At 49.9% G+C, this 24519-nt stretch overlaps 1 protein-coding gene across 4 annotated transcripts in view; it reads left to right on the forward strand.

Annotated features, from left to right (window-relative positions):
* LOC132008272 (PR domain-containing protein 11-like) overlaps positions 1-24519 on the forward strand; it is a 76989-nt gene that overhangs the window by 31752 nt on the left and 20718 nt on the right. For all 4 annotated transcript variants that reach the window (XM_059386817.1, XM_059386815.1, XM_059386818.1 and 1 more), the window contains exons 3-5: positions 219-322; positions 923-1185; positions 22328-22395. In XM_059386817.1, the coding sequence (XP_059242800.1) occupies positions 219-322; positions 923-1185; positions 22328-22395 (435 nt within the window). The remainder of the gene's footprint in view (positions 1-218; positions 323-922; positions 1186-22327; positions 22396-24519) is intronic.

A 24519-nucleotide genomic window follows, 5' to 3' on the forward strand; every position in this document is an offset into this window, starting at 1 on the left:
CAAAAGAACCTGCATGGTGGCTCTGGAAGGCCTAGGCCCAGGTCTCAGAACACCTACCTTTTCAGGATCCCCTGCCCTGAACAGGCTGGCACTCCATCGCCTGCCCCACATCCCCACGTCCCCGTGGCCTCCTGGCCGGGTCCATGGCTTCTCTGCCCACCAGCCTCCCACTCTCTGATGGCTTCTTTGCTTCCTTTACTGGCCCCTGGTCTGGCCAGCTCTAGGAGACCAGACCCCTCACCCATGGAAGTGGAGCCCAAGAAACTGAAGGGGAAGCGTGAGCTCATCATGCCCAAAAGCTTCCAGCAAGTGGACTTCTGGTGTAAGTGGAGCCTGGGGCTGTTCCTGGCTTTCTCCTCCCTTCACCCCTTCACCCTGCTCCCCCACCCCCATACCCCATCTCTGCTCAGGGAATTTGCAGCCATAGGACTAATGATAGGCACTTGCCTATGATGTATCAGAGACCGGTCCAGGCTTCCATTAATCCTCACCCTTAACCCCTGAAGTGGCCCTTATTGGTCCCATTTTCCAGGTGAGGACCCTGGGGCTTGGTGGGGGCTGAGAGCCCTGCTTCGGGTCCCACAGCCCTCAGATGCACACAGTTGCCGTTCCAACCCAGGGCCATCTGCCTCCAGAGCTAGGCTGTGAACTTCAAACAAAGGAAGCTCCGGGCCTCCTTCTCACTGGCAGGCGTGTCTGCCGAGCCCCCAGGGAGGGGAATGGGTTTTTACCACTGAAGACTCAGGGGCCTGTGGCTGGCTGGGGTGGAGCCAGGGCCGGGACTCGTGAGTCCCATGCAGTGTGCTTTCCACTGTCTGATGCCATCCTCAGGGTGGGTCTCCCTGCAGCCCCTCAGCCTCCGCCGTGGGCGTCCCGCCTCCCCGCACCAACTGAGGCTCTTTCGCTCTTTCCGTCCCTTCAGTCTGCGAGTCCTGCCAGGAGTACTTTGTGGATGAGTGCCCGAACCACGGTCCCCCAGTGTTTGTGTCCGACACGCCAGTGCCCGTGGGCATCCCAGACAGGGCTGCCCTCACCATCCCGCAGGGCATGGAGGTGGTCAAGGAAGCCAGTGGGGAGAATGACGTGCGATGCATAAATGAGGTCATCCCCAAGGGCCACATCTTCGGCCCCTATGAGGGGCAGATCTCCACCCAGGACAAATCAGCTGGCTTCTTCTCCTGGCTGGTGAGTGTCCCCTGGCCCGTGCAGTGGGAGAGGGTGCTAAGGAGCATGGAAGGAAACCAGCAGGGGGAGCCATATGCTGGCCCAGCCTGGCCCGAGAGTTTTCCTGCCATCCATCCAGGCTGCGGGGATGATGGATCTCCCTATCCCCTTGCCCTGGCTGAGTAGGTGTGCCACCCTGGGTGGCTGATGGCCATGCTGAGGGGCCCGTCTGGCTGGGGTCATCAGTAGAACCGGTGGGGCTCTAGGGAACCCATGGCGGGCCAGCCAGGCGGAACTCAGGACGATTTCTCTGTGAATGTTCATGTGTGTGTGTCTGGCGGGCCATTGTGTGGCATTTACAAAAGGTTGACCCAGACCCTCCTCCGCAGTGGGTGACTTGGGTCTGGGGGCTGTGGGAATGCAGAGCATGACATTTAGCCCAAAAAGCAGTGATGCTGGGTGCTGGACTGGGTACTGGAGGAAGTCGCCCCTGCCCTCAGGGAGGGGACAGTCTGGTGGGGAGAACAGATACGGGACAGGTACGTGCACACATGATCATTGCTAGGGAAGGGGGAAGACGGGACACTCTTGGAGCAGAGGGAGACGGTGGTGTTCATGGTGCTCGGGGATCTGGGGCCTGGAGCCCAAGTTTGTTATGTCAGCCAGCTTTACTGTTTACTATCAAATGTGACCTTGGACGAGTCATTTAACTTCTCTGTGCCTGTGTTCTATAACAGAATAATTATAATTGATGGTGGAGAGGAAATAGGTCAATATTATGAAGTTTTTAGAGCTGTGCCTGCCTTCGGGAAGCATGCAGTGAGTATCAGTTATTATTATCATTGTCGTTGGCCTCCTTGAGGGGTTTGGGCAGGATTTCCTTCAGCCTGAGACTTGAGGACTGAGTAGCAGTCAGGGGACAGGAGAGGGAAGAATGCTGTAGGCACACAGAGCAGCTGAGTGAGGGAAGCTCCCAACAGGTCCAGTGTGGTGTTAGCAATGAGCTCAAGAGTCAGTGTGGCGAGAAATCAGCTGAGAAGGAGGCAGGAGTAGATCACGCTACATTTCCTGAGTCTGGGTAAGTGTGTGCTTCTCCTGTGGGCTGGAGGAAAACGCTGAAGCAGGCCAGGCAGAGGCCTGGCAGAATGGGCAGGTTCGGTAGCAGAATGGAGAACCGGGATGGGCAGGCAAAGATGCTGGTTTCAACTTGGGTGCTGGAGGCAGGCACATTTGTGAGAGGTTCAGAAAGAAGAATCTCTGAGATTTATTAACAGATGGGATGTGGAGGTGAGGAAGAGGGTTTGTTATGATCTGAAGAGGAAGGATTATTAGGGATGACTCTTGACTCTCGGGAGTCAAGCTTGAACAGAGAGGGAAGAAGGCGGAGTCAGTAGAGAAAGTCAGGCTTAGGGAGTTGGAAGATCATTCATTAGTCATTAATTAAACCCTTCTTGTGGGGCTCCTCTGTGCTAGGCATTGAACAGGCCTTGGGGATATAGTGATGGGCCAGATCAGACATCAGTCCTGCCCTCATAGGGCTTCTTATGGGGAAGCTAGAATGAATCAAACAATAAGATAAATAAATGTAAAATCATGATTCAGGAGATGAAGAGACAGTGAGGCTAGGAGAAAAGGGAACAACTGGAGGAATTGATGTGACCAGAGGTCAGGGAAGGTTTCCTGATAGTGGAGCTGTGATTGACAGGAGAGAATGCCCACCAGATGGACAGAACAGCATGTGCAAAGGCCCTGTGGCAGGAGAGAATGGCACATTTGCCATTGTGCCATTGACCTAGAAGAAGGTCATTGTACCTGGATTGTAGCTTCGTACCTGGAGTGCAGTCCCTGGAGTACCAGGGGCCAGGAAGGGGAGAGAGAAACTTGGAAGTCTAGGGCCCAGTAGACCAAACTGGGACTTCTGCTCTTTAAGAACAATAAAAAGTTTTGTTTATGTTTTGAAAGGATGACTTTGGGTGCAGCCTAGAGAACAGATCAGGGGTGCAGGCATTGGTGGAGAATGGATGCCCACATCCCAGTTAGAGGACTACATTCGTTCTCTACTTCGGTGATAGTGGAGGCTTGAGCGAGCGTGGGTTGGCAACATGGAGACAGGGGAACTGGTTTATGACCTGGTTCAGGGATGAGCAAGATTGACAGGCAAACAGATCAATTGGCCTAAGTAAGGGAGAGGGAATTGGCCGGAACAAGTCCTTCAGTGTTCTGCTCTCAGTAGGTCAGGAAGGGGACTCTTAGAAGTGGAATGCAGGGCAGGGCCTGGGTGGAGGGCAAGATCCCCTTTCTGGTTTTGGACTCGCAGAGTTTGGAGTGACAGCAAGGTCCCCAGTGGCCCTGTCAACTAGACAGTTAGCTACATGTGTGTGGAGCTGGGAGAGGAGGTTTGCAGATGTCAGTTCCTGAGTCACCTGGATGTAGGTGTTGGTAGGGCTGGGGGTGCTGAGGGCAGCCCCCAGGGAGAACAGGTGAATGAGAGGTGGAGAGGGCCTAAGGTTAGCAGTCCGCGAGGGGAACGTGATCCAGCAAGGGAGATAGGAATTGCAGCCTGAGAGGTGGGGAGGCCAGAAGGGCCAACGAGAGAAGGGCTCAGAAGTGTCCACTGGATTTAGTGCCAGAGAAGTCACTGGTGACCTTGGAAGAACTACTCGGTCAAACAGTGGTTCTTGACCTGGGGGAGTTGGTGCCCCCCACGCCCTGCCCACCCCAGGCATTTGGTAACATCTGGAGACATTTTTGGCCATCGTAACTTGGGATGGGGATATGCTACTGGCATCTGGAAGGCAGAGACCGGGGATGCTGCTAAACCTTTCACAGTGCATGGGACAGCCTCGTCCCGCGAAGAATGATCTGGTCCAAGTGGCTGATGGTGCTGTGGTGAAGCCCTTCGAGAGAGCGGCAAGGTGGGAACACTGTTAGAACCCAGGCGACCAGTAGACCCACTTCTCGGAAGCTGGAACAGCGGTGAGATCAGTGCAGGAGAGACGGGAGCTGGGAGGGGACAGCTGCAAGCAGACCCGGGAGCGGGGGGTTTTGTTCAGAGAAAGACAGTAGCATCCTTGAAAAACCTGGTGGAGGGGGGGCTGTCCTCCTGGAGAGCTGGTTGACTCCAGAGGAATGATGAGGTAGGGTGGACAAGCTCTTCTATGACCAAGAAGGTTCAGATGGAGACGTTGCCTATGGAAGGCAAGACAGGTCAACAGTTTTGCTGTCGCTAAAGGGATATCCTAGAGACTCATAGTGGTTGGAGGGAGGGAAGTGTAGTAGGCCTAATCATGGCTTCTCTGAGGATGGCCCTGTCCTGACCCCTGGATCCCTGCCTATGTCCTCGTAGATGGCCAAAGGGACTCTCTGCAGGGTATTACATTAAGGCTCTTGAGATGGGGAGATTATCTTGGATTATGGAGGCGGGCCCCATGGAATTACAAGCATCCTTCTAAGACAGAGACAAGAGAATCCGACTCAGAAAATATGGGAAGATGTTATCCCGCTGGCCTTGAAGATAGAAGAAGGAGCCAGGAGCCAAGGAGTGCAGGTTCCCTTTAGAAGCTAGAAAAGGTAAGGAAGTAGAATCTTCCCTTAAGCCTTCAGAAGGAACTCAGCCCTGCCGACACCTTGATTTTTAGGCCTTCCAGCCTCTGGAACTGTGAGGTAATAAACGGGCGGTGTTTGAAGCTCCGGGGTTGTGGCAGTTTGTTAAAAAGGGATAGGAGGTGAATGCAGTGGGCTTGCGGGTCTAGGGTGGGGGGGACGTCTGTCGACACATGCAGAGAGCGGGAGATTGCTGGCCTGAGCCAGGGGAGTGGCGAAGGTGAGTTCAGGTGCCGTGAGTGAGCTACAGGTGCCCATGGCTAGGAGACGCCCAGGTGGGCGGTCCAAGGACAGGTCGGCGCATGCGGGTCTGCTGAGGACAGGGGCCTGGGCGGAGGGCACACAAAGCACATGCCTGGATGCAGCTGAGGCCCCTGGAAAGGATGGGCGGTAGTTGCCTGGTGGCAGAGAAGCAGGGGGTACTGAAAGCCGCTGGGCTTGCACAGGGCACAGTGCTCTGTATCCTGGCTACGGGCAGTTTCGAGATGGAAGCCACACTGCTGGGGATGGAGATATGAGTGGGAGGGGAGGAGAGAGCCAGCAAGGCTGGCTGGCTTGTTTTGAAAGTCTGGCTGCTCGAAAGCAAGGATTCTAGGCTAGCTGGGTGCTATATTACTCCTCTGACAGCCCCACAGGCGAAGGTCGCTGGCCTTCTGGTTCCGAGGGTGGAGCCCAGGACTAAAGAGGTTAAGCACGTGACCCCAACTCCCAAGGTTGATGCACGGTAGACTTTGGCTTCCCACAAAGATAGCGCCTTTCCACAGTGCCAGACTTTCAGGATGGGAGGCGAGGAGCTCTATTCCCAACCAGGTCCCATCAAGGTGGAGTGTCACTGGCGGTTGTAGTTCTTGTAGAATGTTGTGGGGCCAGGGAGGAGGAGAGTGGCTTTTCATGGGCACACTGGAGATGGGTCTTAAAGGATGGGTAGAGGTTCAGCAAAGGCAAAAATCTAGGGCTTTGCTCCTTCCCCCGCCCACAAGAACCTACACCTTAGGACAGCCCAGCCGGGCAAGCAGCCTTCCCTGGTTTGCAGCATGGCGCTGCGGTCTAGAGGCAAGGAAGAGGAGGAACCCCTGGAGTGTGCAACCTGGTGGTAGACCAGCTCTACCAGTGGAGAGTGGGCGTGGCCTGCAGTTCAGGGCCCAGGGGGTGGGCAGCCCTGTTGCCCTGCTGGAGGTTCTTTCCTAGGGCCTTGGGGCTGCTGTGAGCTGTGACATGGGGATGGGTGCGGGGTAGGGAGTGGCCAGAGGTCACAGAGGCCATGTGGAGGCTCTGACCTTTGTGATCCAGAGAGGTGAGAGGCCCTGAGAGAACAGATAGGCAAGATGGCTCAAGAAAGCAGAGCCCCGTGTATGTGTGTGCGCACGCGTCCGTGCGTGTGCGTGTCCTCAGTCAGGCTTTGAGTTGGGGAAAAGCAGGAATGAGGAACCGCTATGCCTGCTCAGTTGCTGCATTGGTTGAACGGAAGGGGGTGGGGAAAGGTGGGGTGAACCACAGAGCTGATTTTGGACCGGGATATGGAAGCATGGTATCTCAGATAAACTGCATTCATTGGTCGGGTGCTGTCTCACGCATTCTCGATGTCTTTCTTGACCTTCTGCCTGTGTTCTAAAGCTCTGGCCTTCATCCAGCACATTTCCTTCCACGGGGCCTCAGTGTGCACACTCTACTCCAGTGGAAATAACGGCAGAGCTAAGGAGAAGCATGCCTGTTCCCGCTTCTTTAGCACTTAACGAAGTTTCTGGGTCTGTGCTTAGCACTTGACAGCGTGATCTCATTTGATCTTAACGATGTCCCCGGGAAGTAGATATTATTCTACCCATTGTACTGCTGGGAAAACTGAGGCCTGGAGAGGGAAGTCAGTCTGCCCAAAACTAAGCAACTAATGAGTAGCAGAGCTGGGATTCTAACCTAGCAGTCTTGACTCTAGAACCTGCCCTCTCTTCTGCCTCTTGGGCCTTCTCCACCTGCCTTCCTTATCTCGCCTCTTCCTCCCTGTTGGCCTTGCCTGACTTTATTCTACTCATTTTTCCCGCCCAGTACTCATTCCTTCTCTGTCTCCCCTCTGGCCAGAGGAAACCTGGTCCCACAGGCCAGGGCCTGTCTCTAGATGAACTAGGTGGCCATGCCATGTCTGTTTTGCATCTCTCCATGGCCTGGCCTCCTCTGCCAGAGTTCTGCCCGGACCTCTGACTGCTTAGAAAAGAAATGCCCCCTTCCTCTGCCTTCTCATCTCATTGGAAATGATAAATCCCAGTTCTTGCCGGGCCTGCCAGGCCGCCCTCAGCCAGTGGCGGCCAGCGACCCTGCTGCAGGCCTGGGGTGTTTGGGAGTGCCGGCAGCCGGGTGGTTTGGAAACAGGAGGAAGAAAGAGGAGGCCAGCACAGGGTGTCCATTTACATTTCTTGCTTGGACTCCGTCTTATTCCAGAAGGGATTTAGGGTAGCTTAGCAGGACACATAAAATAGAACATCATAGCATATTAAAACTGGGAGTGACAGAAGAAAGAAAAGCAAGAATAGAGACCCTAAGCAGAGGCAGGAATGAGGCTAAAATTGCAGACCAGAACGACCCTTGTATACGCTTTTAGCTCTAGGGGGGTCCCAAGCCAGCAGCCACTGGGGAAAAGGGAAGCCTGGTCAGCTACCAGCACCTTCTGTCCATATTGTGAAAAGTCCCCAGTTAGCTCCTGGGGAGGTCTTCCTTTCTGGGTGCTGATACTGGACGGGAGATTTCCTGGGGGTCCTTATAATGAGGACACTATGTGGGGGCCTTCCTCACCTGCTGTCGGTCAGCCCCTCTGCTTGCTAGCTCCTACTATTCCTGGGGGAAACCGAGGTGAAATGGTATTTTCCAGTGTTCTCCATTTCAAGTTCCATTGTAAAATGTTCAGAATCTTATGACACAGCATCCAGAACAGAGTCTGAGAACCCCCGAGTGTCTGGGATAGAGGGACATAGAAGCCGACAGTAGCAATGCTGCGAGATGTCAGCGGGAGCACGCAGGTGTCACTGAGTTTGGGAGAGCTCTGAGAAGGCAAGAATAAGGGGCTTGTCCAGGAAGAAAAGAAGGAACACCTGAGACAGGTGGACATGTGTGTGTATGTGTATGAGCAGGTACTTCCCATGCTTGGCCGCTCATTTTTTATTAACTCTTTATTTTGCAATTTTTAGACTCCATGAAAAAGTTACAAGGGTAATATAATAAAACACCCACATACCCTGCACCTAATTCACTCATTGCTAACGTTTTGTAAGAGTTGCTTGAATCTCTCCTATATATACCAACAGGCGTGTGTGTGCGCGTGCGTGCGCATGCTCTTTTGTGTTTTGTTTCTTTTTGCTTTGTGTTCTGAATTGCTTGAGAGATGGTCATAGACATCAGGCTTTATGGGCCACGTGCTCCCCATCACTGCTACGCAACTCTGCAGTTGCGGGGCGAAAGCAGCCAGAGACAGTAGATGAATGAACCAGGGTAGCTGTGTTCCGTTAAAACTTTATTTGTGAACGCCAGATGTGAACATCCTATAACTTCAAATGCAACTCACATCTCTATGTTTCACACATAAAACCATATAAATGAAATTAATATAAAAAAAAAACTTTTTTGTAATCATTAAGAACTGCAAGCACCATGCTTCCCTCCCAGTTGTACAAAAGCAGACAGGGGGCTGCATTTGAGCCATAGCCATAGTTTGTCGACTGCTGTTCCTCTGTCCCCACGATAGAAATATTATAGGCAGGAAATTTAACCGTGGTTACAGTACTGTCTTAACTGGAGTCCATAGTCACATCTTGCCTGTGGCCCTGGGGAAGTGACCTTTATAGTCTTTCCCCCATCCAGGACCCACTGAAGCATCCCACGCCGCATTTAATGGTCACGTCTCATTAGTCTCCTTCATTCTAGAAGAGTTCCCCTGCGTCGTTTTTTTGTTTTGTTTTGTTTTGTTTTCTCTCTCTCTCTCTCAGGATATTGATATCTTGGAGAAGTCCTGGGCAGTGGTTTGCAGAACGTTGCACGGTTTAGATTTGCCTGATTGTTTCCTCATGATAGATGCAGATCGTAGCTTTTTGGCACGGAGGGTGTTGTGTCTTTCTCCCTATAGATAGCGGGAGGCATGTGAGGTCAGTTTGTCTTACCTTTTACCCAGTCGTTTTAGCAACTGTTGATGATTCCTGCCTGCATCATCAATTATTATTCATGGCTTGAAATGATTTACATTCTACATTACTACGGGACATCCTTCTGTTAAAAAAAAAAAAATTGCTCAACTTTCTCCTCCACCTCATCCCTCATTTTTGTTAAAGTTATTTTTAGCATCAGGATGGACTCTTGAATCCTTTTTTTTCTTCCGTGTGTTCTAGTCCATTCCTGTCATTATTCATTCTGATGTTTAAATTGCCCTAGATTTGGCCAGCGGGAGCCCATTCAGGCTGGCTCCTTGTCCTTATTTTCATACTTCCCTTACTTTCTGGAGCAAGAAGATGTTCTAGTCATCTCTCCCAGGAGTCCTAATTTGTTTTAGTGGAAATGGCGTGCAGAACACCAGATCCCTAGGCACTAAGTGTGTGCGTGGCCACTGGGGTCTCCTGGCTTTTAGGTCTGAACTAGGTGTCGAGGGTTGAGTTGCAGTGAGTGGTCAGTGGCATCGGGGACTGAGGGAACACGGACGTGAGCAGCAGGGGGCACGGGCACGGGCACATTGAGGGATGAAAGGTGATAAGGGGTAGTGAAAATACAGAGTGTGCTTAGAAGGAAGAGTGGAAGATGATGCTAGAAAAAAATTTGCTTTTCTCGTATTCTAACATGTGAGGGATCCTTAAAACACTATCAATTCAATATCAGCTCTTCCAGGAATAAAAAAGTTATGTACCCGAGTCTTAAGATTCCGCTTAAGATCAGAAGCATTAAATGGGCTTGTCTCATATAACTATTTGACAAATGCTGGTCGTTTGTTTATGATTCACAAACCGAACCAAAGATTCCCCACAAATATGTACTATGTTGGTGAACCCGTTTTGGCTAGAACTGTCTCTTATTCTCCTAATCTATTATTCTGGAATAAAAGAGTGAGAAAAACTATTCTGAGCTGGCACAGTATGTCTAGTGTAAAGGAGCTCCTAGCTTGACCTTCACCATGCCTTGTCTTCTCAGCACTTCTGCTGTGGTGGTTTTCTCACCTGGTTCGTATTGAGGTGACTTTTTAAATAAAGGAATAACTATGGTCACTGTGCTGTCTCTTACATGGCCAGGGCTTACTTATTTCACTTTGACCATCTTCACTCCCCCCCTCCCCACCCTCTGCCTCTGGCAACTGCCAATCTGTTCTCCATATCTAGGAGTTCGGGTTTTGATGTTTTTCTTTTTCAGATTCCACATATAGGTGAGATCACCTGGTATTTGCCTGTGTCTGACTCGTCTCACTCAGCATCATGCACAGAAGGTCCATCCGTGTCGTTGCAAATGGCAAGATTTCATTCTTTTTCATGGATGAATAACACTCCACTGTAGATCTCTACCACACCTTCCCCGTCCCTTTATCTGCCGAGGGATATCTGGGTTGTCCCCATGTCTTGGCCGTAGTAAGCAATGCTGCAGGGAAGACAGGAAGGTCACAAAACTTTTCACATTAAGTGTTTCTGTTTCTAAGAAAGAAATCACTGGATCACGTGGTAGTTCTATTTTTAAGTGTTTGAGGAACCTCTGCACTCTTTTCTGTGGTGGCTGTGTCCGTGTACGTTCCCAAAGCCGCGCTCAGGAGTTCCCTTCTCTCCACATCCTGGCCAGCGCTTGATCTCCCTTGTCACCTTGATGCTAACCGTTCTAACAGGCCTGCAGGGGTAGCTCTTTGTGGTTTTGATCTGCATTTCCGTCCTGACCAGAGAACTTCTGCACCTTTTCCTGTCTCTGTTGGTCAGGTGACTTTTAATGTAGTGGGGGGGGGGTGTTGGTGGTGTCCCAATGTTACATTAATCTTAGGTTAATGTAATTCGAAAAGGTATGAACATGGATCTAGATGAAACAACATTTCTTCTCTCTTTTTTTTTTTTTTCTGAGATTTTATTTATTTATTTGACAGAGAGAGAGAGCGCGCACAAGCAGGTAGAGCGGTAGGCAGAGGGAAAGGGAGAAGTAGGCCCTCCGCTGAGCAGGGAGCGCGATATGGGGCTCAATCCTAGGACCTTAAGATCACGACCTGAGCTGAAGGCAGCCACCCAACCGACTGAGCCACCCAGGTGCCCCCATTTCTTCTAACTCTTAAACAGCTACAACTACCCAAGACAGACTTACAAATATAAAATGAACAGAATGATACCAACCAACATAATTCAATCGAAGGAAATCAGTGTAGTGTGTCAGATGGTGTTTTCCTGGTACAAAACTCTTATTTATCGGGTGACCCCCTCATTTTCTTCGTTTGTCTCTAAAACACTGGGGAATCTTTTAGTGCACTTACCTCAATGGTTCCTAACCTGTTCTTTGCCAGAATGGGTCCTGTGTTTCTTAAGTTTGCATTTACTCTTCTTTTGCTAGCTCGCGGCAGACAGCAGTAAGTACTGTCGTCTGGAGAGCTGTGTGTCCAGAATTTGGTGACCTAGAACTGGTGTTGCACACTTTTTGTGTAAAGGGCCGGATTGTAAATATTTTAGGCTCTGTGGACCCCACATGTCCTCAGTTCTGCCCTTATAGCGGGAGAATAGTCAGGTCTGGTGTGGTCTAGTAAAACTGTCAACAGGTGCCAAGATTTGAATTCCGTATACCTTTTACATGATGAGATAGTCTTCCCTTGGTTTATTTCCAGCCACTGAGAAATGCACAAACCGTTCTTCGCTGCTTGGCCATCCAACACTGGCAGCAGCTGGATTTCCCTTGCAGGCCATAGTTTGCCGACCTGCTCTGTAGAGTAGCAGTCCGGCATGCTTGCTTGTGTATCTGCTGGCCCAGCTGCCGGTCCTCATTTATAGTCTGGGGTGTCTGGGGTGTCTGGGGTGTCTGCTGGGGGACCACGAGGGACTGATTTTGCTGGGTGCAGTGAGGCCCCAGAGGCAAGCCCACCCTTGCAAGCACATTTCCAGTCTATGCTTGCTTGGTGTGTGGTAACATCCCTTCGGCCAGACAAGTCATACGGCTGACACCAAGCCGGAAAAGGGAGGCACCTGAAGAAGAAGTCCCCACCAGCTGTAAGAGAGAGCCCTGTGCAGAATCACATGGCCCATGGGGAGGGGCAGGAACCGGGGCCAAGAATTCAGTTGAGCACAGGTGCCAACCGAGTTCCAAGCACAATACTCTTTGGGACGGGAATCTCCTAATGATTCCCATATACTGATTTTTTTTTTAAATGAAAACATTGAATTAAAAATTCTTAACGTGAGCTTTTGGGTCTTGAGAACATATCCAAAGGCCTTCGTTTTGAGAGACACTAATTTCTAGTGAACTTCCTGGCTTTAATAATAAGGGACTTGGGGTCTTCTGGTGTTTGAAAATTCCTTTAGGATGGGTCTTGTTGGAGACCAATTCAGCAGCCTTAAACTCCCGGGGGATCCTCAGCAAAAGCTAATGAGGCTTGGCAGACAGCAATACCTCTAACAGCCACCAAATTGCTGCTGTTCATTGGTCACTGAAGGATTTGTGAGCCATAATTCTGTATCCTTGGAACGGTACCAGTGGACAGGTATCCCTCTTTCCCTTTGTCCCAGTTGGGAAACTGGAGCTTCAAGGGCCAGGTTGCTTGTCCAAGGCCATGCAGCTAATCGTGGGGGTCAGGACTTCAAACCAAAACTCGAGCTCATCTCCAACCCTATACATGAATGCCCATATGCCATCTCCTTCGTACTCCCACTCACACAGAAACTCCTGTTTCTCTAGGGAGAACTTTTCAAGCAGGTAGTGGAACATGGTTTCCTTTTCCTTCTCTGATTGCTGATGATGAATATTTGGCAGATTTCTTTTTCTTTTAAGATTTTATTTATTTGTTTCAGCAAGCAAGCATGAGCGGGAGGAGAGGGAGAGGGAGCTAGGCACACCCCCTTGTCCCCCCTTCCCTCTTGAGCACCAAGTCTGACATGGGGCTGGATTCCAAGACCCTGAGATTGAGACCCAAGCTGAAATCAAGAGTCAGATGTTTAACTGACTGAGCCACCCGGGTGCCACTTGGCAGATTTCTTAAAACCACTTTATTCCAATGTAGTCACATACCACACAGTTTGCCCATTTAAAGTGTGTAATTTCATGGTGTTCAGTATATTCTCCTCTGTATGCAGCCATCACCCCCATCAGCGGGAGGACCCCCTCATCACCTCAGTAAGAAACTCTGTCTTTAGCCATCACACCTCTCCGCTTTCCAGCCCTTAGGAACCACTGATTTGCTCTGTCTCTAGAGATGTCCCAGTTCTGGACTTCCCTACGAAGGAGATCATAGGAGATTAGGGGATTCATGTGAATGAGTAGGTGGCCTGTTGTGACTGGCTTCTTGCACCTAGCTTGATGTTTTCCAAGTGCCTCCCTGTTGTGACATGTTGTCCCTGTGGATGTAGCATTATCATTCCTTTCTGTGGCCTTTCTGTTCCGCAGCATGGACATACCACATTTGGTTCGTCCATTTGCCTGTCGACAGACAGCGGGGTTGGTTCCATCTTTGGCTCATTGCTCCTGTTTGTGCTGGTGTGCGAGTTTCTGTGTGGACATATTTCCTCTTGGGCGTCTACCTAGGAGCGGAATTGCTAGGTTAATCGACTCCATGTTAATGAACTGTGTGTTTAATCATCTGAGGACCTGCTAGACCGTATCCCAGAGCAGCTGGACCATTTTGCCCCTCACTGGCCATCTGTGAGGACAGAGTCCTTCTTGTCCCTGCTGACGCCTGCAGGTGGCCAGCGTTTTGATCCTAGCCACCTCGTGGATGTGAGATGCTGTCTCAGAGCTTTGCTTTGTTCTCTGCTTTTTTTCTGACTCTTGTTCATTTCTCTGGTGATTGGGGGCAAGCCACCCATGGCGAAGGGGCTGCTTTTCTCTGGATCATTCTGTGGGTGCTTTTCACATCAGCCCTGTCCGCTGCTTCCCTCTGCCCCGTCAACCTGGAAGACCCTTGACATCTGTGGCATATTTAAAGTTGGTTTCTATTCCCTTTCCCTCTGGCCACAGGCCCATTCTAACCCTGCTGCTCCAGTACTTTTGCCCAAGGGCTCAGCCCACTGGTTTCACCAATGGGCAGATTTATGGAGGTTGAGTGTGTTCAGAGTTAAGGAGTAGTTGACCCTGAGGCTGGTAATGAGGCCTGGGGGATCTTGATTGGACCTGGGTGGGGAAGACCTGTCTGAGTTGCTTATGGGGCTTTGGATTCAGACGTTTCTACCATTTGTTGACATGCGTCTTGGGGCTAGGCGCTTACTCTCCAGGAGCCCTAGATTTCCTCTGCATAAAATGGGGATACAGAGTCCACCAGAACACACCCTTGTGAGTTGTGAGTCTTGAGGCTTGTTGTAGGCAGGTGCCTAGTGGGTGATGAGCAGATCAGGGATCTCCGTGTTATTTCCAGGTAGTGTCACAGGGGCCTGGTGAGCGATATTACAATGTGCAAAACCTGGATGTGGGATTTGGGATTGTATGGAAACATGCCTCATTAATCAGGCCTCTAGACCTTTGTTTGAAATTTGATAAAAGAGAGTTTTAGAATGATAAGAGGAAGCACTAACTCCATTAGCAGTTAAAAGGTGGGGGAGGGTACTCAAGCCCCCAGAGTAGCCTAGGAAGTTATATACCAATATTCCCCAAATGCTGCTCACATTTTAAGGGGCCTCCTCTTCGCCTTGCCAAAGCCCATCTGTAGACACCAGGCTAGGAAGCCAGGGCCTAAATAACCTCAGAGCCACTCCCCCCGCCTTCCCCCTCAACCCCTGCTTCCAGCCCAAGTGTTCAGTTCAAGTTCAGGTTCAGGCCAGCCTCTTTTTGGCTCTGCCGTTTCAGTTCGCTAGGCTGGGAAGTGGCTGGAGAACAGAGGCGATGCTGTCTGCCTCCTGGGGTTCTGGGAGGAGCATCTGAGATGCGCAGAAGTGCTTTGTCAACTGTGAATAGCTTCATCAATCATTTTTGTAACAGCTTTGCTTTAAGAAGAGGTGCAGGGCTGAAAATCAGAATGCTTTATGGATCCGTGGGTTCCTGGAAAGTTGCAAGCAAATCAGGTTGTTGAAAATCTAATCTCTGCAGCATCCAGTGATGGCACCATTCAGAGGAGCCCAACAGTGAACCCTTGACAGCAGGGAATTTTCTGTCACCAAGCAGAATGTTCCTCTATTAAAATGCAGATTTTCACACAGCAAATCTCCTCAAGCCTGCAGCAAAACTGGAAATTCTGAGGGGGTCCTCAGGACTTCCCTGGTCGATTCCGATGAGGTCCTTAAGGGAAGTGTGGAGATAGGGCCCATCTCTCTGCAGAGTGGGTAAGAGGCAGGCTGTACCAGAAGAGGCCGGAATTTGAACAAACTCTGGCTTCATCACATGTTTCTTTTGTGACCCCAGGCAAATTACCGAGTGGCCCTGAACCTCAGTTTTCTAATCCGTAAAATGGGAACCATGATGGTAGCTCATTCACAGAGTTGTGAGAATCCATGAAACAGTGTGTCAGACTCCATGGCACAGTGAGATTGATTTTTGGTTTGGTTTTGTTTTTAAACTGGCTCTTTATTTTTAAAAAATATTTATTTATTTTAAGGAGAAAGAACACACGTGCATGCATCTGCACACTAGCCGGGGGCAGGGGTTGCAGAGGGAGAGGGAGAGAGAGTATCTCAAGCAGATACCCTGCTGAGCACGGAGCCTGATGCGGGGCTCAATCCCACCAACCTGAGCCGAAATCAAGAGTCAGATGCTCAACTGACTGAGCCACCCAGGTGCTCTCGAAATGGCTTTTTGAATGGTAGCCACTGGCGTTTCGTTACTGATGTCTTTGTTAGTCGTTACTACGTTGAGGGAGACACAGGGAGACCAGCCTTCTGCGGGCTGGGACCTGAGCATCTGACCCTGGCTGACCATTCCTGAGCCATCTTGGTCTCAGCTGTCTACTCAGGGTGGCCTGGGTTTCTCAGTAACATGTGATGTGCTCTGCAAGCTCTGTGAGATCCTGCCCCTCCTGGTCCTTCCGCCCAGAACACCCTCACTTTCCTCTTCTCCAAGACCTCCTCCTGGATTCCACATTTCCCAGGAAGGTCCTCAACTGACTCCCAGACACTGGCCACAGCTCTGAGCTCCCCTTTCCACAGATTTGCCCGCCACGGTGCTGCCCACGCACTGTCACAGTGCTCTCTCTTCTGTGGCTCCCTGGAATGTGAGGTTTGTGAGAGCAAAGGCATTGTCTCCCTGGATCACCATTCTATCCACAGAGCCAGACATGGTAACAGCCCCCTCAGTGATAGCTGTTAAGTGAATGAATGAATGGTTTGAGAAAATCCTGATGGATGGGAAAGATAAGGCCAGAACTGTCCCTCAGCAAACCTCTAGATCTGAGCCGGCATCCCTCCCAGCTCCCACCTCCCCGAGAGCCCCTCTGCCCAGTTGAAGCCGTAAAGAGGCAGATTACAACAACTCACTGTTGACCCGAAGACCTCCCACTGCCCAGAATTAATGATAATTAACAATTTATCTCTTCATTAAGAGGCCAGAGACTGTGATTCCAGTCAGAACCCAAATTCCAGTCATGACAACTGTTTACTGAGCGCCTCCCACATGGGTCATTACTGCAGGGTTGCTGTGTTGGCCTTTATCCCATTTTACAGATGCAGAAGCTGAGGCTAAGGTCACTCTCTTGTAAATGGTGAAGCCAACATTCTAGCTCATTCCTCTGGCTCCATGGCTCTCAGTACCCGCTGAGTGCTCCCGCTACTGGCTGCAGGGCCGAGAGATGCTTTTCTTTTTCCCCAGGAGAGAGAAGAACAATCAGAAAATGATAATGTCAGGGGGACTCATTATGATAAAGTATTGGGCTCTGCGACATTCCAGGGGAAGGTCCCCGAGGACTGGGGCACCATCTGGGGAGGCTGTTGGGGCATGGATGCAGGGCAGTGTGAAGCCTGAGCTGCATGCTCTCTCTTTTGGTCTATTTGCGTATTTTAGTATATGTGCTGCCAAAGCGAGCACTATCTGCGAAATTTAAACCACAAAAGCAGTATAACCTCATAAATAGACAGATGAAGGAAAGGCCTCATCCTGCTTTCTTCTTTTGCTTTCCTCTAGAGGTAACCAGAGTTGAGAGCTTGAAATGTGTTTCCCAGACTTTCTGTGCACATACAGACACATGCCGGTCACGTGGTGACGGTGGAGGTAGGGAGGGTGCATGCCAATTTCCGTGGTGTAAATGCTCCCACCGTGGCTGATTTCAGGGTACCCACATGAGGTCACAGAAGCAGTTGGTGGGCAGACACAGGCGCTAGCCACTATTCCGTAGCATTTCTCCTGTGCAGGTACAGCAGAGGCCCATTTCCCTCAAGAACATCGATGATAGTGAAATAGAAAATAATGAGGAAGTGGTAAGTGTTCAGTATTTATTACCCTCAAAATAGCATTTCTGGAATTGTAAGTTTATATAATTAAATTTCTAATAACAGCTGGTTCATAAAATTCTGGAAGATTCCAGAGTCTGCGCTCATTAGCCAGTGCAAGCCAGCTCCAGCACACCACTCATTTCGTTTTTCCATAAAATATTAACATTAGACCTTTTTTTTCCCCCTTTAATTTGCTTTTTACTTAAAAGACTCTTCAGGCACCATTCGTTTGTTCAGCCACAATTCTGTTCCATGCCATGGGCTGTGTGGTGGGTCCAGGGATCATGAATGGGATAGCTATGTGCTTTGCGCTCATTCACTTATGGTCCAGTGAGGGAGACCGTCGATGGCCAAGCTTACAGATAAACACTGTCAATGTCAAAATTTCACTGTTCAATTGGGTCTGTGAAAGGAAGTGACAGGTGATGTCATAGAGATAATGCTATTGGGAGGGTGGCGTGTGGCAGGCAGGAAATGGCAGGGAGAGCCTACTTTAGGTTCAGGTCAGGAAAAGCTTCTTCAGGGGAGGTGACAGTAACTGAGACCCAAAAGATAAGAAGGGACCAGTCATGCAAAAGTCAGTGGGGAAAAGGTACAAAAGGGTAGGTTCACTAGGACGCCATATCTGTGAACTGTACAACCTGCAAGACTATTCTGTAAATTTTTTCTAGAAAACTCCTCATGTGGTAAAAATGGGAAGGCTCCCCACCAGCCTCACGATGGTGGTTAACCTTGGAGAGAGGGGGTAAAATCAGAAGCAGAGATGGTCTTCAACTATGGTGAAGTGTTTTCTTGAGGCGAGCGAGGTGGGGGATAGATACAGCTGGAGGTCATTCTTGTTGGCGGCCACATTATAATTTCTGAATGTGTGAAAAACTTCGTGATTGTGAATTTTTTTTAAAGATTGTTTATTTATTTACTTGACAGACAGAGATCACAAGTAGGCAGAGAGGCAGGCAGAGAGAGAGGAGGAAGCAGGCTCCACGCTGAGCAGAGAGCCAAATGCGGGGATCGATCCCAGGACTCTGGGATCATGACCTGAGCCGAAGGCAGAGGCTTTAACCCACTGAGCCACTCAGGCGCCCCCGTTATGCGCCTACACAATTTTTTAAGAGTGGGACAGAGAGGTCGTAGGCAGTGAACCCTCCTGGTGAAAAAGCTCACTGTCAGGGCCTGTGGCTGCCGCAAGTGAAGGGGAGGATGGAGACACCCATCGGGGAGGTAGGGGAGACATGGGCCTTGGAGGCTGTGACCCCAGGTGCAGATTTTATTGTAAGCACTGCAGATGACCCTGGGTGAGTGACATCCATAAAGATGATAGTGGCTGCTCCGAGGAGAACTGGTGGGGCATCCGGAGCCCTATCAGGGGAGGGAAGTTAGGGTTTCCTGTGCTCATCTGGAAGAGAGCTAATGGCTCAGACTGGCATGGAAGCAGGACACGGTGGAACTGGAGGGGAAGTTTTGACATGCGATGGCAGGACTTGCTGAGGGATTGGATGGGGGCTTTGAGAGAGCAAGGGATGATGGGTAACTTGTTTTTGTTTTTAACAGCCTTTTCAAGACACAATTCACATACTGTACAGTTCGCCCATAAGAAGTGTACCATTCACTGGTTTTTGATAGTAGGGATGGCTTTTTTGAAACCTGAGTGTGTGGTGGTTTCAGATACGTGATGAGGCAAGTAGGAGAGGACTGGGCTTGGGGGTGGGTCTGGGGGAGTGGGTACCTTGGGGGAGGTAAGTTTGAGGTGCCCCTGAGACAGCCAAGGAAAGGAAGTCACGTGGGAAGTCAGATAGTCACAGCTGGGGCTTGAGGATTATGAGTAATGAACAAGTTGAGAGTCTGGAGATGAATGGGAATATCCAGAGGAACAGCGTCGGTAAAGAAGGTGTGTGTGGAAGGGGCAAAGGAGCTTTTAGTCCAATGCACTGAGAGTTCATGCTTTGACCAGCCCCCACCCTTTTTTCCCCAAATATTACAGTGAGAGCCCCCCCCACCAAAAAAGATAAACCCTCCCACCAAACCAAATCTCCAAAACTAATGAAGACAGTGTTAAAAAGACAGCCTCTGAATATCAATGACAAATGAATTCACTCTAAAATGAAAATTATATTCTGAAAGTGAATTTAAAATAACTATTTAGGATCTGTATCAGGAATTGACTTGACTGTGAGTAATAATGGTAGCTCGATCTAAATAGGAGTTAAATTTTCTGTTATGAATATAGTCTAGGCCTGGTGTTATGGCTCTGCTCCACTAAGCACTCAGGGAACCAAGCTTGACTCCAGCTCAGAGTGTATCCTCAGAGCATAAGTTAGTTGCTAGAACTCCAGCCATTACGTCTGCATTCCAGGCAGTAGCATGGTGGAAAGGCATGTATCAGCTGTCTTACAAAGAAGTTTTTGGGAAACTGACACTTGACCCTTCCACCTACATCCTATTGGCCAGAATTTAGCTAGCAGAGAAACCAAGAAACATATTCTGGTTTTGTTTTGTTTTGTTTAAGCTTATTTATTTATTTAGTGATCTCTACACCTAACGTGGGGCTCTAACCCATGACCCCAAGATCAAGAGTCATATGCTCCCCCGATAGAGCCAGTCAGGTGTCCCAAAATGTATTGTGTTATTACAAATAACCAGGTGCCCAATTCTAATCCAGGGGTTCTATTACTGTGGACAAAGGAGATAATAGATAATGAAGGATAATTAGCAGCCTCAGCCCTATGATCCTTGAAGAAATAAAGGAAGGACAGTACACATTTAAAAGAACAAAACAGTGGATTTTTGTTTGTTTGTTTGAATTTCAAATGTCTGCTCTTAGAAAGGTATCATTAAGAGAATGAATAAACAAGCCTTTGATTAGGAGAAAGTATTCATATATCCTATGTCTCATGATGGACTGGATCCAAAAAATATTTTTAAAGAACTCTCAAAACTCAATAATAAAGAAAAAAACAACCAGTTTTTAAATGAGCAAAGATTCCAATAGACTCTACCCCAGAGAAGATACATAGCTGACAAGTAATGCATGAAAAGATGCTCAAAATCATTAATCATCAGAGAAATAAAATTAAAGCCACAGAGATATTGCTTCATGCCTATCAGAATGGCTAAATTAAAAAGACTGTCCATACCAAGTGTTGGCAAAGATGTGGACCAGCTGGTGGGTCCATACGCTGTTGTATGGGAATGTAAAATGTTGCAGCCACTTTGGGAAAACAGTTTAACAGTTTCTTAAGTTGTACATATACTTACCATGGGACCCAGCCATTCCATTTCAAGGTATTTGCCAGCAGAGATGTGTGTGTCTACAGAAAGACTTATAACTGGATTCTCTTACCAGATTTAATTGTAATAGCCAGAAACGAGACAGAACCCAAATACCTATCAAGAAGTAGATAAAAAAAAAAAAAATTATGGCACACCCAAGCAGTGGAATACTACTTCCCAGTACAAAGGAATGAAGTCTGGTACACACATCAGTATGGACAGATCTCAAGATAATTGTGCTGAGAACATGGCTTCTATTTGATTTCATTTATATAAAATCCTAGAAAGTGCAAAGTAATTTATGGTGACAAGAAGCTCACTGGTTTCCTGTGGACTGGGGATAGGAGGGATGGAGGGAGATAGGAGGGGAAGATTCTGGAGCACAAGGAAATTTGGGGGTGATGGGTATGTTTGTTTTCTTGATTGTGGCAATGGGTGTACACAGTTGTCAAAGTTTATCAAATGGTACATTATATGTCAATTACAGTTCAGTAAAGCTGTTAAGAGAGGGAAACAGAAGGAACATGATTTTGTGAAACAGAGGTAGAATGAAGAAAAGATAGATATGAAGATTCTGGGAATGAAAATATTCATTGCATTAAAAGTGCTCATTTAAAAAGAAAGGAAAAAGAAAAGAACGTTAATAAGGGGATAAATTCTCCACTGGACACAGTCAAAGAGAGAATTAGTGAATCGGAAGAGAGTTCTGAGGATTATTTTCAGAGCACTGCCTGGAAAAGGGGAGAAAGAAAAATAGAAAAAGCTAGTCAAAAGACACGGGGAATAGTCCCAAATATGTTTAATAGAAATTCTACACAAAGAGAAAATGACTAAAAAGCTGTACTCAAAAACTAAGAGTTTCTCAGAATTTTCCAGAATGGAAGAAGAGATATGTGTTCACCAAGTAATATGCATGTTGAGTAATAAGAATTTTAAAGGAGTGGGCGCCTGGGTGGCTCAGTTGGTTGGACGACTGCCTTCAGCTCAGGTCATGATCCTGGAGTCCTGGGATCGAGTCCCACATCAGGCTCCCAGCTCCATGGGAAGTCTGCTTCTCCCTCTGACCTTCTCCTTGCTCATGTTCTCTCTCACTCTCTCTCTTTCAAATAAATAAATAAAATCTTAAAAAAAAAAAAAGAATTTTAAAGGAGTAAATCCTCCACTAAATAAAAAATTGCACTAAATAAAAAATGAAGGGAAAACCTTAAATTTCACCCTTGACAGCCTTTCCACAATAGAACAACGGTAGTTTCCTGAACAGCCTATAGCAGCCTTTTGGGCAATCTTCCAGGGGCTGAAAGGCAATTAAACAGTCTGCCTAGAACTCCATACCCAGCTGAACTCTGATTCAAGAGTGATGAGGAAATCAGGACATTTTACAGAAGAGAAGGGACCAGCCCATCCCTGTCGCTCTTGACCAGCTTGAGGCTGGGGAGAGGAGGAAGCCCCTGTCACGTGTGCTCAGACATCCAGTGCTGGGGGAACCTAGAGGGAAAGAAGAAGGGCTGGATCTAACTTTCATCATTGCAGTATGGGGCTCCTGGAAGTGCTGCTTGTCTGCCATGTTTCTGGTCTTCCGTTAGGACAGGAAAAGGAGATGGGATTCCTGGCCCCCACTCGGTTTTCAGTCCTGCAGCAGTAGAAGCATTGTACAGGAGGGCAAGTGGAAGGGAGGGAGACCCTGGCTTGGGGAGGAGCCCAGGGACACGAGAGCCACTCAAGAGTGGCGCCTTCTAGACTCCCTCTCTGTCTTCCAGATTGTGGACAAGAATAACCGCTACAAGTCTATAGATGGGTCAGACGAGACTAAAGCCAACTGGATGAGGTGAGTCCTGCTTTCTGCTGATTTCCCAGGAGTCTTTCCCAAACTCCAGAAAGGAAGCCAAGGGAGTGTGCTGGGGCTTATGAGGTCTCCAGCAGTGGAGGCCCCTGAAGGCCCCGGGACTGCTGTTTGCAGGGTTTGGGATGTATGTAGCTCTGGGAGGACCCTTTTGCTTCCCCAGCCTTCCATCAGGGCGCTCTGGAGGAAGCCTGTGGGTTACAGATGGACCCCTAACGTCTGCACATTCATCCTTGTGTCTGGAGCGCCCAGGGCCCCCAGCTCTGAGCAGCATTCCCACCAAGGAGGGGGCATCCCTCCCCTGAGACGCTGACCCCCTCACTGGGCCGTCTCCTGCTGTGGGGGTGCAGGACTCATCCCAGTGCAGCTGCCAGCACTTGTTGAAGTGGCCCCGTGGAAAAGGAGGCTTCTGGCACCGTCTAGCTTAGTTGTCTATGGTACTCACTGCCCAGGCATGAGTACTTTCAAGAGTGGTTCTACTGTGTTGTCGTGTTTGGGACAGAAGTTTGCGCCAGAAGGATTCTTCCTGGCCGGCGAGAGAGAGCAGGAGACTGGCCCAGGGCTGCTCAGGGGTGGCGGGACTGAGCCTGGAACTGAGGTCTCCGCCCACAGCCCTCCTGTTGGGTCTGCGCTGCTGGCTGGGGCAGGGGTTGCCAGGTTCCCGCCCAGAAGGGTTTGTGCGCTCTGTGGGAGGTCAGACTTGCACTGGCACCCCCCTGGTGCCTCTCTCTAGGCCCCAGGAGCTGTGACAGGGAGTTTGGAGCTGGGTTGGGAGGGGAGGGCCTGGCGTGGCCGGACCAGGGCCACCACAGATTGGGCCTTCTGTGGGCGTTTGCGCGGTTCTGTCACTCTTGGCGGCTGGGGGATGTGAGAGAGGTTGTGCCCGGAGGGAGGGCCGTCAGGAGCTTCCTGAGAGGGAGTGTGCTGTATTTCAACTCTGCCACCTTCCCAGCAAACAAGGAGAAGTTGGTTGGAGGTGAGGAGGCTATGATGAGGTCTGCTGTCTCCTTCCCCAAGCCTTCCTGCCCACCTGTGCTCCCCACCTGAGAGCTGCGGCTGGGGAGCATGGGGAGGGTGGGGAGGGAGAGAGGGGCTGTGGTTTACACTCTCCAGAGCACGCTAGGATTTGTCCTCTTCTTGGGGGGCGGCTGTTCTCACTGCCACTTAACAGGGGCAGAAACAGAGGTGCCCAAGGACAGGCGGACCTTTCCCTCCAGCGCCCTTTCACATCATCTGGAGAGCTCGTGCCCTGCAGGGGGCTCCAAGGAGGCCATGGTCACACTCCTAACCACCTTCTCCTTGACCACTGGGTGCCAGTCATCCTGGCCCTTGGAAGCCCCACCCATTTGCAGAGCTGACCATGGAACGGGGTGCCCTTGATGGCCCTCGCCAGCCTGGCCCTCCCAGGCCTCCCCGACTCCCTCCTTCCACCGTGAAACCATTTTCTGTACCGCACTTGTTGAATGGAGGCACGGACAGTGTGCTGCCAGGGCCCAGAGGACAGAGCAGGGGGCCTTTGAGCTGGACCCTCCCAGGGACCGGGTTGCATTTGAGGGCACTGTGACCAGCCACACAGAAATGGAAACCAGACTGGTGGCCTGGGCATCTTCCCTGTGGCTCCCGCCTGGCTCTAGGTGAGCAAAGGAGAGGGTGACTAAGTGCAGCCTGGCTTCAGGGCCTTTTTGCACTGGAAGCTTGGCCGGCCGAGCTGATTCCGTGCCATGCTTCCACCCATCTCTGATCTTTCACTCTGGGGACAGGCTTGACCACAACCCCCAGGAAAGACATCATCTGAACTAGCTGGACGATCCTCTGACATCCCAGAGATTCTGACTTTATCGGGCCAAGGATGAGCCCTCGGTACTGGTGTTTCTAAAGCTCGCCATAGCGAGGCTGACGCGCTACTCGTGTTGAGAGCCCCTGCCCTATCCTGCTCTTCCTGCCACAGTGGTACAGCCAAGGCCCAGAGCAGGACAAGGTCATATGCAAGGTCATACGGTCAGGGGCATAACCGGAACCTGAACCCAGCTCTGGACTTCTGGGCCTGCGTTCTTTCTGCTTGTGCACAGGGCCCAGGCGAAAGCAGGACCTCCTGGGCTCTGTGTGGGG

Source organism: Mustela nigripes, unplaced genomic scaffold, assembly GCF_022355385.1.
Source record: "Mustela nigripes isolate SB6536 unplaced genomic scaffold, MUSNIG.SB6536 HiC_scaffold_76, whole genome shotgun sequence".
Taxonomy (NCBI): domain Eukaryota; kingdom Metazoa; phylum Chordata; class Mammalia; order Carnivora; family Mustelidae; genus Mustela; species Mustela nigripes.